Source organism: Mesoplodon mirus (assembly GCF_964341445.2).
Source record: "Mesoplodon mirus genome assembly, chromosome: 2".
NCBI classification, from domain to species: Eukaryota; Metazoa; Chordata; class Mammalia; order Artiodactyla; family Ziphiidae; genus Mesoplodon; species Mesoplodon mirus.
Window position 1 is genome coordinate 204950671 of NC_138977.1, and position 18791 is coordinate 204969461.

Here is an 18791-nt window from a genome sequence, read left to right on the forward strand (position 1 = left end):
CTAGAGAAATTGGAACTTAGGGCTACCTCGCCCGGGGCCTGGCACTCAGGGAGCTCACCGTTCTTGCTGTACGGTTTCTCTTGTTTTCAGGACCAAGTTCCACTGTCCATGAGAGGAATAAACCCAACCTCTGGAGCCTCAATCTCTGCCGGATATTTGACCCCAACTCGGGCCCAGGGACCGCCCCCCCCGCCCCCCTCGGGCCGCGGAGGACTAGTGGCAGCCGGGAACGCGGAGCACCAGGGGCCACATCTGGCTGAGCGGGCGCGCGCGTGTCACTAAGACGCTCATTCACCGGCGCAGCTGTCACCATAACAACCGGAGCGAGGGAATCCTGGCGACTGCTGGGGGCGGGGGCGGCGGTTGCGCGAGAGACCCCGCGGGGGCTGAAGCGTGGCGGCCCTGGGAGACCCACTACCGCGGCAGCGCCCAGCGCACCCCGCGCTCCTCGGAGCCCCGCTCCATGCCGAGCCGCCGGCGGAAGGGCGCCACTCACGTCGCAGCCTCGGCCGTTCCCGCGGGCGGGGACCCAGCCGGCGCCGAACCGCCGAGACTCCGGGCAGGCCGAGCCGCTGAGCGCCCGCGCCGGGAGCCCTGACTCTATGGCCCCGGGGGAGCGCGCCGGAGCCACCGCGCCGCCCGCCACCAGCCAGAACCCGAGCGCCAGCGGGAGGACGAGGGGAACCCCGGGCGCCGCCAGCCCCGGCCCAGGGGCGCGCCCGCCGCGGAAAATGGCAGGCAGGTAGAGGGCCCCGCGGCGGGCAGGCAGGAGAGGGAGGGCCTGCCCGCCCCCTGCCGCAGCCCCACCAGGGCCCTCCCCCGGCGGCGCGCGCGCCCGGGCGCGCACACACTTGCACACCGTACCTCCTCTGCTGCTCAGCCTCGCCTGCCCCCCGCGAGCGCCGAACCCCCTGGGGCCGGATGCCATGGGTAACAACTTCTCCAGTATCCCCTCTCTGCCTAGAGGAAACCCGAGCCGGGCGCCGCGGGGTCACCCCCAAAACCTCAAAGGTAAGGCACCGCCGGGGCCGGGCGCAGCTGGAGGACTGGGGCGCAGGCGGAGGGGCAGGGAGAGGTGGAGAGGTGTGGCTGGCGAGGCCGGGCAGGTGCCACCTGTTGTGCGTATTTGGAGATGGGAGATGCACCTCGGCCAAGGAGGTGCGCTGGAGGTGGGGGCCTGCTGGTGATGACGGTGAAAATCAGGGAGGATGGTGTTGCGTGGGGTCTACGCAGTTCTCCCAGCCAGCACCAGAAACGTCACTGGAGTCCCCTCAGGCCATGATGCTAGGCGAGCGTGCAGGGGTGAGGAAGGGCATTTGCCAGGTGGGTAGGGGAGTGTGGCAGGATGCTTAGGCCAGCCAGTTGTGCTTCCCAAGGGAAGCACCATTGTCTCCTTTTTCATCTGCCCATGGCTGGAGAGGTGTTGCTGGAAGCACTAGTTGTATTTCCGATTGGAGGGTCTTAAAAATCCAGGACAGATGAACAACAGCCTGGAAGAAGGGGCCAGAGCCAGTGGCCTCTGGAGTCCTCTGCAGCTACTGACTTTTTGTATCCACTGAATCAGGTTGGTTTCTGGTTCCCCAGAGGCTAGATGTCCAGTTGGAACTCTAGAAAGGAGGGGCTGGGAGCCTTGAGACAGAGTAACATTTACCGAGAAGGTCTTTGCCTTCCAAGTCCCTCGATCCACCCAGCACCCTCAGGGAGGCCCCAAGCTCTATTCTTGGCTTTAACTCTTCAGTGCTGTCTCTGACCTTTGGAAGACACACCTGGATCCTCCCAGGCCCTCAGAGCCCACAGATTCCCTTCGGGAAGCTCCTTTTCTTTCACCCTCAAAACCAGCCAGCACTGGCTGGGCATTCTGATGGCTAAGAGTCAGGAAGGGAAGCCCTTGGGCTTTCACAAAGAACAGCCCACTTCTTGAGACCCACCCCCACTGACCCCCAGGTTATGAGAAGGATACCAGTAATGCCCTTTGACAAAGCATTGAAGTTTACAAAGAACTTTCACAAATACCTTTTCAAGTGGGCAAGGAGACTGCTCTGGGGAGTCCTCAGAGCTAATCATGCCCATGTGACAGTTGAGGAGAACCAATGCTTGTTTCACGTTCCCAAAGCCAGAGAGCAGAACTAGGCTGCAGACCTGTATCTTCTGACTTGGAGTTCTGTCCTCTCTTTTGCTGGACGGTTAACCTTCAGGAGTGGGGGAGAGGAGGAGAGGCGGGACCGCCGTCCTGCATTCTAACTCCAACCCTTTCAGAACTTCAGCTCTCACTTGGCTCAGGAAAATCAACGGGTTTGTTGTGTCTTTCTGGAAATTAATATGGCGGTACCTGTCAAGACCTTTTAAAATATCATCTTCATTGACCTTGTGATTCCACCTGAAGAATTGATCCTGAGAAAATGGAAATGCAGGCAAACACTTATGTGCTAGGCCTAGGATACTCATGGTAGTGTTGTTTATACTAGGAAAACAACCTAAATGCACTGAAATCGTGGTGGATCCTCTTGGTGGAGTATTATGCAATCTTTAAAATAATATTTTTGAAGAATATTTGATCACTTGGGAAAGTGCCCACAGCAGCATAATGACAGTTGTAAAAAGCAGCATACAAAGTTGTGTAGACTGTAAGAGCCCAATTTTGTTAAAATGTTATGAATGCAAAAAAAATCAAACAGCCCTTGAAAGAAAGTTTCTCAAAGGTTAACAGTTGTTTCCTCTGGGTAATGAGATCACATAAGATGTTTTCTTTTCTTTTTTATATTCTGCTCTTTTCTAAAATTTCTACAATAAACAAGTATTATTTTTTATAATCAGAAATCAGCTGTAAGTATTAGATGTATGAAGACTGTTTCTGAGCGTTGAAAACAGATTTCTAATGATGGAGGAACCCGTGGTTGAACCAGGACATTGAACCAGTTCAATGTCCTCCCTTACAAGGGAGAAGAATGAGGGAAAGGGAGAGTGAATTGACCAGTTACTCAGTGGGTCAGTCAAGAGAAGGTGGCAAAGCCAGACTAAGTCCTTCAAGGGCAGGGGTTAGCTGGGGACCAGTGAGTTGACTTGGTGCTTGAATGCTCAGCAACTGCCCCAAGAAGGCTGTGCTCCATCCATGACCCTAGGGAAGCCCAGAGAAGACCTCCATAACTGCACCCCTTTTAACCTAAAGTTTGGGATTGTGGGGATGTGAGGTGTCTGTGGCTGGGGTCTTTGGCAAGGGAGGGTGAGCAGGAGAGGGTCTGAGGCCCTCCCATGTCCCTGCTCCCATCCTAGCCTCCTCCTCTGCCTGAATCCCCACCTATCTGGCCTGGGAAAGCCCCCCCCTTTTTTTTGTGGTACGCGGGCCTCTCACTGCTGTGGCCTCTCCCGTTGCGGAGCACAGGCTCCGGACGCGCAGGCTCAACGGCCATGGCTCACGGGCCCAGCCGCTCCACGGCATGTGGGATCTTCCTGGACCGGGGCATGAACCCGTGTCCCCTGCTTCGGCAGGCGGACTCTCAACCACTGTGCCACCAGGGAAGCCCGGAAAGCCCCTTTTTGCTGTCTCCCTGGTTTACAGAGATCAGTTCTTATTCAGTGGGAGTAAATGGTGGAGAAATTCTCCCTGCCAGCAGTCTCCCTCCCACTGCCCATCTCCCTTCAGGCTCAACTTACCAGAATCCACTCTCCTCTGTCCCTAACGACACACCTAGGTGGCCATGAGAATTTGGTTCTTCTCCTTCCAAGCCTGACATGAAGGATCAGAGCATGCCGTGAAGGCTGCCTATGGGTTCCTTCATCCAGGGTCCCCTGATCCTGCTTCTCAGCCTGACTTTTCCCCATCCTAACAGAGCCATCAGTTTTATTCTGTGATTTTTTTTTTTTTTTTTTTTTTTTTTTTTTTTTTTTTTTGCGGTACGCGGGCCTCTCACTGTTGTGGCCTCTCCCGTCGTGGAGCACAGGCTCCGGACGTGCAGGCTCAGCGGCCATGGCTCACAGGCCCAGCTGCTCCGCGGCATGTGGGATCTTCCCGGACCGGGGCACGAACCCGTGTCCCCTGCCTCGGCAGGCGGACTCTCAACCACTGTGCCACCAGGGAAGCCCCTGTGATTGTTTTAATGTTCACTCCAAGTTCCTTTCTAACTGTATCAATATTGACCTAGGAGTCTTCTCTGATACATCAGTGGTCATCCAGAATTCCATCCCCATTTTATTGGTATGACCTTGATACTGGTTGTGATTCTAAGACTGTCCACCCTGAGTTCTGCTGGGACAGCTTTGTACTCACTCAGAATTCAGCTCTGATTCTTATCAGTGTCCATCCAGAAATTTGCTGGTGGGAGGCAGGGAACTCTCGATTTTTTTTTCTCCTTCCATAATTGCAATCTATTGATTTCTCACCATTTTAATTAAAACAACTGGAAAGGTCCTGGCCTAACAGGGACCCTGAGACTCATTAGAGATCTAAGATTGGTCTGGCTGTCAGGCTGACATGAAATGAGGCTCGTCCATCACCTGTCAGGTGGTAGACTTTGGTCTTCTTCCTGAAGACACACTGACCTCACTCCACTGCTGGTGATTCCCACTGGGGTCTGAACAGTGTTGGTCTAGGAGTGTCCACGGGAGAGGTCCAAGGTATAGCTCTGGGATTAGGACCAACAGACAGTTATGAGGAGCTGCCATGTACCTGGGTCAGAGGTGAGGGCTCATGACATCTCTGTAGATTCACAGAATGAAGATCTACTTGATAAGGTAGGGCTGAGGGAAGGAATGGAATCAAATGCTTGGTTGGATTGTTGAAATCCCAGATATGTGTGGGCAGAGGTCAGAAATGGGGGGTCAGGGAAGAATTTGAGCTGGACATGGAAGGAACTGTAGAAGTTGGATCGATGGCAAGGGGTGCAGCGGGAGTCCTAGGTTGTGGACAGGAGCGTAGGGCAAGGGACGTGCAGCAAAGGCTTGGAGGTGGGATGAGTGAGTGTGTGTATATATTCTCAGTGATGGGCACAGGGTGACTGGGGTAGGGGATTCATGTGTCATGGAGACAAACACAGAGAATGAAGATCTTCCTCTTTTCCCATCTCTTTCTGAGTGCCTGCCTGCTTGGTGCTAAGTGTTGGGGGAAAGGTAACTAGGAAAGCCTATGGAGAGGACAGCTCAGTCCCAGTGGTCACCCATAGATGGGGGTTGGATAGGCCACCTCCTATCATTGTTTTTTTTTATTGTGGTAAAATTCACATAACATACAATTCACAATTTTAACGTTTTAAAGTGTACAATTAACTGGCATTTAGTACATTCACAATGTTGTGCAACCACCACCTCTGTCTAGTTCCGGAACATTTTCATCACCCCAAAAGGGAAGCCTGTACCCATTAAGCAGTCACTCCTTATTACTCCCTCCCCTGAATCCCTGGCAACCACTAATCTACTTTCTGCCTCTAAGCATTTGCCTATACTGGACATTTCATATAGATGGAATCATACTATATTTGTTCTTTTGAGTCTGATTTCTTTCACTTAGCGTAATGTTTTCAGGGCTCATCCGTGTTGTAATATGTATCGTCTTTCCTTTCTGTGGCTGAAATAGATATGCCACATTTTGCTGATCCACTTGCCAGTTGATGGATATTTTTGATGGATATTTGGATTGTTCCACCTTTTGATTATTGGGACTTTTGTGCTGTGAAGATCTGTGTATAAGTTTTTGTTTGAACACCTGTTTTCAGTTCTTTGGGGTATATACCAAGGAGTGAACCTTCCATCTTTTCAAAGCTGGTGCTTTTGAATTGGACATTTCACAAAGCCACTGGTTGTGACAGATGTAGGGAGGTTGTCTCCGTCCAGCTTTGGTTGGGTGTGACACCAGCCAGACACCTGTTGTCTTCAGAGTCTCTTTTCCATGGTGGCTGAGGCTCCCGGCAGGCAGAGGGAGGAGCTTCTAAGGTTGGCCAAGGAGTTTTGATTCTTTGAGGTGGACCGGAGTGAGCTACAGGAACTTTCTGCAGACCCTGAATCTCCTCACTGCTCCCTGAGGCCAGGGGTGGGGGATGCATTCTCCTAGGACAAGGGCCTAACCATTTTCCAGCCTTCACAACCTTGCTGCTACTTTCCTGATCTGGGTCCTCCTCCCAGATCTTGCAGTAGCTGGCTTCTTTGCCTCCCATTCCTCCTTTGATGCCAGAGGGATCCTCCTAAAGTATGCCTTTCATCTCACCCGTCCCCTATCAACAGTCTTCAATGTCATGACCCAGCCTGCCATAATCGGAAATTCAAGGCCTCCATTCTTTGGCCAACCCACAGATATTCCCACAGCCCTTGTCTGGGCTCCTCCCGTAGTTGCCATGACACTTGCAGGTTAGGTGAGCTCATCCATCTCTCTGCTCCCAGCAATGCAGCAGACAGACCTGGCGCTGTGAAGGGGTGGGGGCTGGTGGCCTCCTCTGCCCCCGCAGGACTTCAGAGAAGCTGGGCTGAGACAGCCCCCATGTTGAACCTGGAGCATCTGTCCTGAACACCCTGTTGGGTTTTCATTCAGTCTGACCTGAATGAATATTAACAACCCTATATTGTTAATCATAAAAAATAATATTTATAACAACCACCATGTGTTGGGTGGTTACTGTGTGCCAAGTACTTCCATGTAGATTATTTCTATTAATATCCTACTGACAACCTACTGAGGGGGAGGTATCATTGTCACCATTTAATATATGGGGAAAGAAAGGCTCAGAGAGGTTAAGTGACTAATCCCAGACCACACAGTTAGTAACTGATGGAGCTGGAATTCAAACCCAGGTCTGTCTGACTTTAGAGTTGACCACTATATATCTTGCCCTTATAGAATTCACTCTTGGGCTCTGTCTTCCATAGTAGGAAAGGAACTGGGGAGCAATGTCCTGGCCTCTGGACAGGGCCCCGAAGGAGGGAAAGGGAGTACCATGGGGTTCCTGATGCTCCTTCCCAACGCCTGCCCCTTCCACCTCCTCTGTAGGGTTTGTAGCCATGTAGACCCAACAGCCAGTCATCAGACACTTTCAAGGGAACTTTCTGTTCCTTTGGGCCAGTGTTTCTCACAGTGAGGTTTTTCTACTGCCTGCATCAGCATTAGCATCAGCGTGAAAGCACATCTAAAATGCAGGTTCCCAGCCCCCAGGCCAGATCTACTGTCTCAGAATACCTTGGGGATGGGGCTCCCAAACCTACGTGTTTAACAAGAGCCCCAGCTCATGCTGATATACCTCAAAGTCTGAGACTTAGCAAGGCTGTAGGGCCTCAGAACAGACCCACTCTGGCACTCTTGGGAGTTGGTGAGATCAGGCTTCTCAGAGGAGGGGAACCTGAAGTTGGATGGAGAATTGGAATGGACCTTTTCAAGGGCATCTTGGTGAGGGCATGGCAGCAAAGGCACGGAGGCAGGAAAATGCAAGGTGTTGACAGAGACAGTGAGTGGTCCCTCTCACCTGGAATGTGAGACCCCCCAGTGGGGAGATGAACGGATCAATCTTTGAAGACAGACTGATGCCAGATCTTGCAGGGCCTTGGATTCCAGGATGAGTTTAGATTGATCCTGTGGGCAGTGGGAGCTATGGGTGGCTTTTGAGCAGAGGAGTGTAGTGATTTCCTTTAAACAGCAGCATCAGCAGAGGAGGGGGGAGGAGGGAATGAAGCATCTGAGCTGCTGGGAGGTTAATGGAGCTACAGGGCTTCTGTCCTAGGCCAAGCTGAAAGGGCTGGGTGGGCCAGCCAAGTTGACGACCTCATCTAGGCTTTCCCATGGGTGAATCTGGAAGCATTTCTGACCAATGGCTATGGTCAGCAGGGCTATTGCACATCAGGAAAAAAAAAAAGGATTTTTTTTTTTTTTTTTTTTGGCGTTACGCGGGCCTCTCACTGCTATGGCCTCTCCCGTTGCGGAGCACAGGCTCCGGACGCGCAGGCCCAGCGGCCATGGCTCACGGGCCCAGCTGCTCCGCGGCATGTGGGATCCTCCCGGGCCGGGGCACGAACCCGTGCTCCCTGCACTGGCAGGAGGACCCTCAACCACTGCGCCACCAGGGAAGCCCATGGATTTTTAAGAAGTACAAGTCCTGATGCTGGGCACTATGCTAGGTTCATTCACATAGATTAATTCATTTAATCTCTCAATAAATGTGAAGTAGGTATTATTATTCCCATTTTATAGGTGCAAAAACTGAGACTCATGCATATTAAGAATGCTGTCCAGAAACAATAAACTAGGAAATGGCAGAGCTGAGATTTCTATCTAGGACACCAAAGCCCATGAGGGAGAAAATTGGCCTTGGGGGGAATTTCTGCATATTGGGGCTTTCTTTTCCCTGACCCTCTGAGATGGCATGTGCCCACTTCCGAAATGGCATGTGCCCACTTCCAAGATGTGCACATTTAGGCCCAGGCATTGGCTCTAAATCACAGAGGGCAAGATGGTGACAGTACGGGCAAGGGCAGTAACAAAAGGAGGAAAAGGCAGGAGGAAGGAGGACAGGAGTGGGGCACTGCCCAGGCAATGCCAGGGATGCCTCCATCTGGGTATGCCAGCTGCCTGGGCCTATTTCCTGTTGGTTTGTGACTCTCTCACTCCTGGTCCTGCACACCCAGGGACTGGAGGCTGCTTCCCCCTGATCTGGTTGCTTTGGCAACCCTGGGCAGGATGCAGTGGTCTCCTTGGTAACGCCTGGGAAAACTGCCTGCAGGGCTGGAGGGAAGTGGACTGGCCAGCGGTCAGGCTGGGTGGCACAGGTAGAGCCAGGCCAGACCAGGCCACTGAGACTGCAGGCCTGTGGTGAAGGTCAGGCTTATGGAATAGCCCAGGCAGCCTGTTGGCCATTCCCCAGCAAGCCAGAGTCCAGAGGCCCTGGGGGCCTGGGGGCCTGCCTGGTGAGACCAGAGGCACTAATGGGCCAGCCCAGGAAGTGGGAGGAGATGGGGGTGAGGGTGGGAAGGGGGGAGAATATAGCTTCTGGATGACAGATCCCGCTACAGGGTTTATTAAAAGATGTTTATCAGAGGTCGTTACCCAGATCCTGCTGCTTTGGGAAATGAGCAGGTGCTGATGCCTGTGGGGGGCAGGGCAAAGAGAAAAGCAGGGCTAGAAGAAGAGGAAGAGTCCCAGGCAGGCAGGTGGGAGTCTTTGGCTTTCTCTGTGCTCTAGCTGCAGCTCTGGAGTAGGCTGGGCTCTGTGCTGGGCTCCGGAACTGAAGTTCTCCCAGGGTGAGAGTTGGGGTTCCAGGGATGCTCTGATGCAGAGGCTCATTCTGTTGTTTAACAAACATGCTAAGCATCAGTGATGAGCCAGCCGTTCTCCTAGGCGTGAGGATACGGTGGAAAACAAAAGGATGAGGGCTCGCTGCCATGGAGCTTTCCCTCCATGGAGCAGGGAACAAAAATGGCAAATGAACAAATGCATCAGAGTATGATAATAATTACTAACATGTTATGTGCTAGATAGAAACTGTGCTAAGCTCTTTTCACCTATTATCTCATTTAACCTTTAAAACAACCATGTGAAGTAAGTATGATTATTAGCCCCATTTATAAACTGAGGCTTAACGAGGTTAAGTAATTTGCCCAAGGTCGTGTGGCTGGTATGAGTTAGAGCTGGGATTCTAGCCAAGATCTCTCTGACTTTGGCGCTACCACTAAAAAACCCCCAAAAAACCCCTTTTCATTTAGAACAGTTTTAGATTTACAGAATTATTGCAAAATAGAGTTTTCACATAGCCCATGTCCAGTTTCCTCCATTATTAGCATCTTACATGTGTATGGAACATTTGTGACATTAACGTACCAATACTGATACGTGGTTATTAACTAATGTCTATACTTTACTCCGATTTCCTCAGTTTTCCTTCATGTTCTTTTTCTATACTAGGATCCCATCCAGGATACCACAGTATATTTTTAGCTGCCACATTTTATATATATATAGTTGTGTTTTCTTATGCTCCTCTTGGTTGTGACAATTTCTCACGTTCCTTGCTTTTGATGACCTTGACAGTTTTGAGGAGTGTTGGTTAGGTATTTTGTAGACTGTCCTTTCACTGGGATTTTTCTGCTGTTCTCATGATTAGACTGTGGTTATAGGTTTTGGAGAGAAAGACCACAGAGGTGAAGTGCCGTTTTAGTTGCATTATATCAACGGTGTGTGTTCTCAACCTGATTTATCACTGTGAATGCTGACCTTGATCACAGGCTGAGGGAGTGCTTGTCAGGTTTCTCCACTGTAAAGTTAAAGGTGCACTTTTCTCCCCATATTGCGCTCTTTGGAAGGAAGTCCTATGTGCAGCCCACACTAAGGGGCAGAGAGTTATGCTCTACCTTCTTGAGGCGGGGGCACTACTTTAACTGTTCTGTCAACTCTTTCTTTAGTTCCTTACCCAAGCAGTTACATTTGAATAAGCGTTGTGAAACAGAAGATCAGGGAACTTGGGGGGAACTTGACCTGGTCTTGGGGGTCTGGGAAGTGAAATGACCAGGGAAGTCACCTGAAAATGAGTAGGGGTTGGCTTCATGTTCCTGGGGGTGCTCCTGCCATGTTGGCTGTGGAACTATTCATTTAGCATCCCTGATTTTTTAAAAAATTATTTTTATTTTTTTAATTCTTTTAAAAAATTTTTTATTGGAGTATAGTTGATTTACAATGTTGTGTTAGTTTCAGCAGTACAGCAAAGTGAATCAGTTATACATATATTCACTCTTTTCTTTAACATCTTTATAGGAGTATAATTGCTTTACAATGGTGTGTTAGTTTCTGCTGTATAACAAAGTGAATCAGCTATACATATACATATATCCACTCTTTATTTATTTATTTATTTATTTATTTATTTATTTTTTGCGGTACGCGGGCCTCTCACTGCTGTGGCCTCTTCCGTTGCGGAGCACAGGCTCTGGACGCGCAGGCTCAGCGGCCATGGCTCACACGCCCGGCCGCTCCGTGGCATGTGGGATCCTCCCAGACTGGGGCACGAACTTGTGTCCCCTGCATCGGCAGGCGGACTCTCAACCACTGCGCCACCAGGGAAGCCCCACTCTTTTTTTTTTTTTAACATCTTTATTGGAGTATAATTGCTTTACAATGGTGTGTTCATTTCTGCTTTATAACTAAGTGAATCAGCTATACGCACACATATATCCCCATATCTCCTCCCTCTTGTGCCTCCCTCCCACCCTCCCTATCCCCCCCCCAGGTGGTCACAAAGCACCGAGCTGATCTCCCTGTAGCATCCCTGACTATTAAATGTCACTGGCCAGCTTAAATGTCACTGTCATTAAAAAAAATAAATAACTCTTCCCATATTTTTAAAAGCACCCCAGAGGGGGCAGTACCACTCCTAGTTGAGAGCACTGAGCTGGGTGTGGAGGGCGCATTGAAGGCTGTTCCTGGAAGGGGCCTGGCACAATCCCCTGTTGAAGATGGAGCTGAGTGTTGGCTCACCGCTGCTGCTGACTCAGGGGCTGAGTCCCGGCTGTGTCATCCCAGCCTTCCAGGCCACGGAACTTTCAGCAGAAAATCATTAAGTGGCCACTTCCTTGCCTCTCTGTCCATGGAGGCAAGTTGCTGGTCCCACAGGCTGTCTGTGTCGGGGGGAGGCAGGAGGAGGAGAGAGGACCCTCTTGGGATGATGGGAGAGGGGAGGGAAGTATGTCTACTGGCTTTTCTGGATGGCCTTCTTGGCCTCTCTCGCCCCAGAATGCCATGCTGGCTGCTCCAGAGGTTGGGGTGGGGACAGGAAAGGGAGAACATTGCCAGGGGAAGGTGCTGTCTTATGATTAGGATGGTGGCACTTCCACATGCTCCTGACTTTCCCCTTCACCTTTCCCCTTGGCTTGCCCCAGCCTCTCCCTGGCATCTACTGAAAGGCTGATCTTCTCCACGGAATGGGACAGTGTGTGTGTCCAGGTGGGGGTGTCCAGGTGCCCCTGAGAGTGAGGAGAGGAGGCACTTTGCCCTGATGAGAGTTGAGTGAAACTGAGAGGATGCTCCAGCTGATTCACGTCATGTGTCAGTTCCCTCTGTGCTGGGCCTGGTGCTGGGCATGGAGAATTGGGAGGTGAGTACTGGGCATCGTCTCTGCCCTTGAGGTGCTCATGGCCCATGAATCGCTCATCCAATTCAGACATCAGTCCGTAGCGACAGAAAGGCCCTGGAGCCTTTCTTCTCTGTGTCTGCTTTCCTTTCCTTTTTTTACCCTGCTCTTCCCAGCAAATGCTCCCTTTGAATATATTCTCCGTGAAGGGAGAGGACTGGCAGGTGGTCAGGTGTGTGCATGGGGCTGGTGGAAGTGGTGGTGGCCACTGACTTCCAACATCAGACCCAAATCAGAGGTCATTTTGTCCTACCTCCTTTCTCAGCTCAGATCTGGAGTGCTCAGCCCTGGAGAGGGGAAGTGACTTGTCCAAGGTCATACAGCTGGATTGGACCAGGTGCTAATGAGGTCTCAAGGCTCTGACATTGCTGGATGATGCTCTCAGGATTTGGCAGAGGTTAATTCCAGAGGGACACCCGAGGGGGACGAATGATCGTGCCAATTGTGATGTGTGCTGTCCCGAGGGGAACTATTGAAGGGCTTTAAAAGGAAGAGTGACAGGATCTTTTAGATGCCTTAGAAAACTCTGGGGCAAGAGAGGGGCAGGGGAGGGCCAGGCAGGAGGCTGCTGCAGTCTTCCAGTGGAGGAGAGGTGTGGCTTCTACTGGGCAGGGCGGTGAGCAGCCAGGCAAGTAGACTGATTTGGGGAATCCTTTAGAAGGTCGACTTGAAGATTTGAAGGTGCAGAGGGAGATGTAGAGGGACTACTTGTACTGACATGTGTCAGAGGATTCTGACTTCTGGGGCAGTGGTCAGTGAGGCATCCAGGTGGCTTGGCTTGGAGGAGCTTGGCTACACACTGAGAGGGTGGGCCTCTTGGAAGGTCGGGGGTGAGCATGCTGATGTGTGAGTGTTCCCCTGAGAGCTGTGTCCCACCCAAGGCCTTGAGGTCTTAGAGCCACGAGGAGAGACAGGTAAGCAGGGCAGGGCTGGCCCTGAGCTCTTGGCTCCACCCTACCCCCCGGGACATCATCGATAATTAATGTCCCCTCTGCCTGTCACAGGTGGCTCCCAGGTGGACAGAGGTGGGGCCCTGACACCTGTGTTGTGATGTGCATCTGGCCTCTGCAGGCCTCCGAGCCAGGGCCTTCAGTCCTAACCTAGCCAAACTTTCTCAGGTGGCTCCTTGCTCCCCGTGGGTGCCAATTCCCCCAGCATACACACACAAACTGTAACAGGTGGCCATAAATCAGCCCAGACAGGCCAAGGCTGCTCTGGTTTTCCCACAGTTGAGATCAAAGCCCCAGACCCTCACCCTGGGGCTCAGTACTTATTAAATTATTAAACTGTCAAGGGAAGGGAAAGCAGGAAGGACTGGATGGATGGCCATAGAGTAAAAGAGAATGAGGAAAAATGGCTGAGAAATGAGGCAGCGGGTGGGAAAGGGGAAAAGAGGAGAGAAAAAAAAGCTCTTTGTCTTTGCCCTGAGCTTGGAGACTTCCCAGAGCTGTGAACCTTGCATTTGAATATCCTCAAACAATTCCCTCCTGCTTCCTCCTCTGGGCTCTCATTGGGGTCCCATGACCAGGATTCATAGCCCCACTTTACAGAGGAGAAACTGAGGCCCAGGTTGTCACAGGATTATGAAAGTCTGTATTTCTGAGTCCTGTTCCAGCCTCTTTCTGGGCCTCTTCATGGGCCCAGAATCAACATTAGGTTAATACCCATTCTTGACCCTGGCTCTCAGGCTAGACTGGAGTGCATGAAGAACCCCATCCTGATCCCAGTAGTACCAGCCAGGGCCTCTTCCTGCCTGGAGCCCCCTGGACTCTCCTTTAGCTTCCAGGCATGAAGGCAGAGCTTGGACCCAATAGATTGCCCATCCCTGCCTGAGGCAACAGGTTCTATCCCTGGCCCCACACTCCAGTTGTTTGCAGGAAACAGCCTCTTTTTTCCCACCATCTTTACTGTTGTATAATTGACAAATAAAATTGTAATGCACTTAAAGTGTACAACGTGATGATTAGGTATATATATATATATATATATATATATATATATATATATATATATATATAGTGAAATGATTCCTGCAACCAAGTTCATTAACACATTCATCACCTCACGTAGTTAATTTTTTCATTGTTGTTATTGAGAATGCCTAAGATCTACTCTTAACAAATTTCAAGTATACAAGTATTAGGAACCATAGTCACCATGCTGTATACTATATACTCAGAACTTATTTATCTTATAACTGAAAGTTTGTATCTTTTAACCAACATTTCCTCATTTCCCCCACCCCTAGTCCTTGTCAACCACCATTCTACTCTCTATTTCTTTTAATTCAACACCCCCTCATTTTTTTGGATTCCACGTGTAAGTGCTACTGTATGGTATTTATCTTTCTATGTCTTTTCTCTGGCTTATTTCACTTAGTATAAGGCCCTCCATGTTCACTCATGTTTCCCCAAATAGCAAGATTTCCTTCTTTTTATGACTGAATAATATTCCATTGTATATATATACATATATACCATATTTTCTTTATCCATTCATCCATCCACAGACACTTAGGTTGTTACCGTATCTTGGCTGTTGTGAATAACGTGGCAATGAACATGGATGTATAAATATCTCCTCAAGATAGTGATTTCGTTTCCTTTGGGTATATACCCAGAAGTGGGACTGTTGGGTCATATGATAATTCTATTTTTAATTTCTTGAGGAATCTCCATACTATTTTCCAAAATGGCTGTATCAATTTACATTCCCACCAAGAATGACAAGGGTTCCCTTTTCTCCACATCCTCATCAATATTTGTTATCTCTTGTCTTTTTGATTATAGACGTCCTAACAAGGGTTAGGTGATATCTCATTGTGGTTTTGATTTGCATTTCCCTGATGATTAGTGATGCTGAGCATCTTTTCATGTAGCTGCTGGCCATTTGTATTTCTTCTTTGGAAAAATGACTATTCAGGTCCCTTGACCATTTTTCAATTGAGTTATTTATTTATTTATTTATTTATTGCTATTGAGTTGTAAGAGTTTTTAATTTTTTTGGAAATTAGCCCCTTATCAGATATATGGCTTGCAAATATTTTCTCCCATTCCATAGGGTGCCTTTTCATTTTGTTGAGTTTTTCCCTTGCTGTGCAAAACCTTTTTAGTTTGATGTAGTCTCACTTGTTTATTTTTTCTTTTGTTGCTTCTGCTTTGAGTGTCAAACCCCAAAAATCATTGCTAAGATCAATGGCAAGGAGCTTTCCGCTTATGTTTTCTTCTAAGAATTTTATGGTTTCAGGTCTTACATTTAGGTCTTTAATTCATTTTGAGTTGATATTTGTACATGGTGTGCGATGAGGGTCTATTTAATTATTTTGCATGTGGATATCCAGTTTTTCCAGCACCTTTTATTGAAGAGACTATCCTTTACCCATTGTATATTCTTGGCACCTTTGTTGAAGATTAGGTGACCATATATCTGTGGGTTTATTTCTGTGCTGTCTATTCTACTGCATTGATCTATATGTCTGTTTTTTATGCTAATAGCATACTGTTTTGATTATTATAGCTTTGTAGTATAGTCTGAAATCAGGAAATGTGATGCCTTCAGCTTTGTTCTTCTTGCTCAAGATTACTTTAGCCATTCAGGGTCTTTTGTGGTCTCATACAAATTTTGAGATTTTTTTTATATTTGTGGAAAATGCCATTAGAATTTTTATAGGGATTGCATTGAATCTGTAGATTGCTTTGGGTGGTATAGACATTTTAACAATATTAATTCTTTCAATCCATGGACATGGGATATCTTTGCATTTATTTTTATCTTCTTCAATTTCTTTAATCAATAGTTTATAGTTTTCCTTGTACAGATGTAAGGATTTGGCTAAATTTACCCCTAAGTATTTTATTCTTTCTGATGCTCTTGTAAATGGGTTTGGTTTCTTAATTTCTATTTCAGATAGTTTGTTGTTAGTGTATAGAAACACAACTGACTTTTGTATGTTGATTTTGTATCCTGCAACTTTACTGAGTTCATTTATCAATTCTAACAGTTTTTTGATGGAGTCTATTAGAGTTTTCTGTATACAAGATTGTGTCATCTGCAAACAGAGACAATTTTGCTTTGTCCTTTCTGATTTGGATGCCTTTTAGTTCTTTTTCTTGCCTAATTGCTCTGGCTAGGACTTCCAGTACTATGATGAATATGTTGAAGTGGCAATAGAGGACATCCTTCTCTTGCTTCTGATCACTATTAGTATGATGTTAGCTGTGGGCTTGTTATATTTGACCTTTATTATGTTGAGGTACATTCCATCTGTACCTAATTTGTGGAGAGTGTTTATCATGAAAAGATGTTGAATTTTATCAAATGCTCTTTATGCATCTGTGACTGATGCTCATATGATTTTAGCCTTTATTTTGTTAATATGTTATATGACATTTGTTAATTTACATATGTTGAACCATCCTTGCATCCTAGGGATAAATCTCACTTGATCATGGTGTATGATTCTTTTAGTGTGTTGTTGAATTTGGCTTGCTAATATTTTGTTGAGGATTTTTGCATCTATCTTCACCAGGGATATTGGCCTGTAATTTTCTTTTCTTGTAGTATCCTTGTATGGCCTTGGTAACAGGGTAATGCTGACCTTATAAAATGAATTTGGAACTGTTCCCTCCTCTTCATTTTTTGGGAGGAGTTTGAGAAGGATTGGTATTAATTCTTTAAATGTTTGGTAGAATTCACCAGTGAAGCCATCTGGTCCTGGACTTTTATTTTTAGGAGATATAAGAATACTTTACCCAGAAAAGCTGTCCTTCAGAGTTGAAGGTGAGATACAGACATTCCCAGACAAACAGAAGCTGAAGGAGTTCATAACTACTAAACCTACCTCACAAGAAATGCTAAAGGAGTTCTTTAAGCTGAAAAGAAAGGATACTAACTAGTAACATGAAAACATGAAAGTGTAAAACTTCCTGGTAAATGTAAATATATGGTCTAATCCAGGATATTCTAATATTGTAATGGTGGTGTGTAAATCACTTATAACTCTAATATAAAGGTTAAAAGACAAAAGAATTAAAAATAGCTATAACTACAATAATTGGTTAGTGGATATATAATAAAAAAGATGTAAACTGTGACATCAAAAACATAAAATGTTGGGAGAGGGAGTAAAAGTGTTGAGCTTTTGTATGTTAACAAAATTAAGTTGTTTTCAGCTTAAAATAGATGGTTGTAACTATGTTTTATGTAAACCTCATTGTAACTACAAAGCAAAAACCAATAGTAGATACACAGAAGATAATGAGAAAGGGATCAAAACATACCACTTTGGCATCCAGTCACAAAGGAAGACAGTAATAGAAGAAGAAAAGAACAAAGGATGTGCAAAATATCCAGAAAACAATGAATAAAATGGCAATAAGTCCTTATCTATCAATAATTACTTTAAACATAGTCTAAATTATCCAATCAAAAGACATAGAGTCAATCACAGCAAGATCCTTTTTGACCCACCTCCTAGAGAAATGGAAATAAAAACAAAAATAAACAAATGGGACCTAATGAAACTTCAAAGCTTTTGCACAGCAAAGGAAACCATAAACAAGACCAAAAGGCAACCCTCAGAATGGGTGAAAATATTTGCAAATGAAGCAACTGACAAAGGATTAATCTCCAAAATTTACAAGCAGCTCTTGTAGCTCAATAACAAAAAAACAAACAACCCAATCCCAAAATGGGCAGAAGACCTAAAGAGACATTTCTCCAAAGAAGATATACAGACTGCCAACAAACACATGAAAGAATGCTCAACATCATTAATCATTAGAGAAATACAAATCAGAACTACAATGAGATATCATCTCACACCAGTCAGAATGGCCATCATCAAAAAATCTAGAAACAATAAATGCTGGAGAGCGTGTGGAGAAAAGGGAACACTCTTGCACTGCTGGTGGGAATGTGCATTGGTACAGCCACTATGGAGAACAGTGTGGAGGTTCCTTAAAAAACTACAAATAGAACTACCATATGGCCCAGCAATCCCACTACTGGGCATATACCCTGAGAAAACCATAATTCAAAAAGAGTCATGTACCAAAATGTTCATTGCAGCTCTATTCACAATAGCCCGGAGATGGAAACAACCTAAGTGTCCATCATCGGATGAATGGATAAGGAAGATGTGGCACATATATACAATGGAATATTACTCAGCCATAAAAAGAAATGAAATTGAGCTATTTGTAATGAGGTGGATGGACCTAGAGTCTGTCATACAGAGTGAAGTAAGTCAGAAAGAGAAAGACAAATACTGTATGCTGACACATATATATGGAATTTAAGAAAAAAAATGTCATGAAGAACCTAGGGGTAAGACAGGAATAAAGACACAGACCTACTAGAGAATGGATTTGAGGATATGGGGAGGGGGAAGGGTAAGCCGTGACAAAGCGAGAGAGAGGCATGGACATACATACAGTACCAAACGTAAGGTAGATAGACAGTGGGAAGCAGCCGCATAGCACAGGGAGATCAGCTGGGTGCTTTGTGACCACGTGGAGGGGTGGGATAGGGAACATGGGAGGGAGACGCAAGAGGGAAGGGATATGGGAACATATGTATATGTATAACTGATTCACTTTGTTATAAAGCAGAAACTAACACACCATTGTAAAGCAATTATACTCCAATAAAAAAAAAAAGAAAGAAACAATGATTTTTCAGACAGTGGATGTCAGGAAGCACAGG

At 47.1% G+C, this 18791-nt stretch overlaps 1 protein-coding gene across 1 annotated transcript in view; it reads left to right on the forward strand.

Moving 5' to 3' along the window:
- Positions 1 to 926: 926 nt before the first annotated feature.
- The window catches only part of NEURL1 (neuralized E3 ubiquitin protein ligase 1), a gene marked incomplete at its 5' end in the record, with an annotated part of 83014 nt that continues 65149 nt past the window's right edge, over positions 927 to 18791 (forward strand). The window contains one exon of the mRNA XM_082601571.1: positions 927 to 1011. Coding sequence (XP_082457697.1) covers positions 927 to 1011 — 85 coding nt within the window. The remainder of the gene's footprint in view (positions 1012 to 18791) is intronic.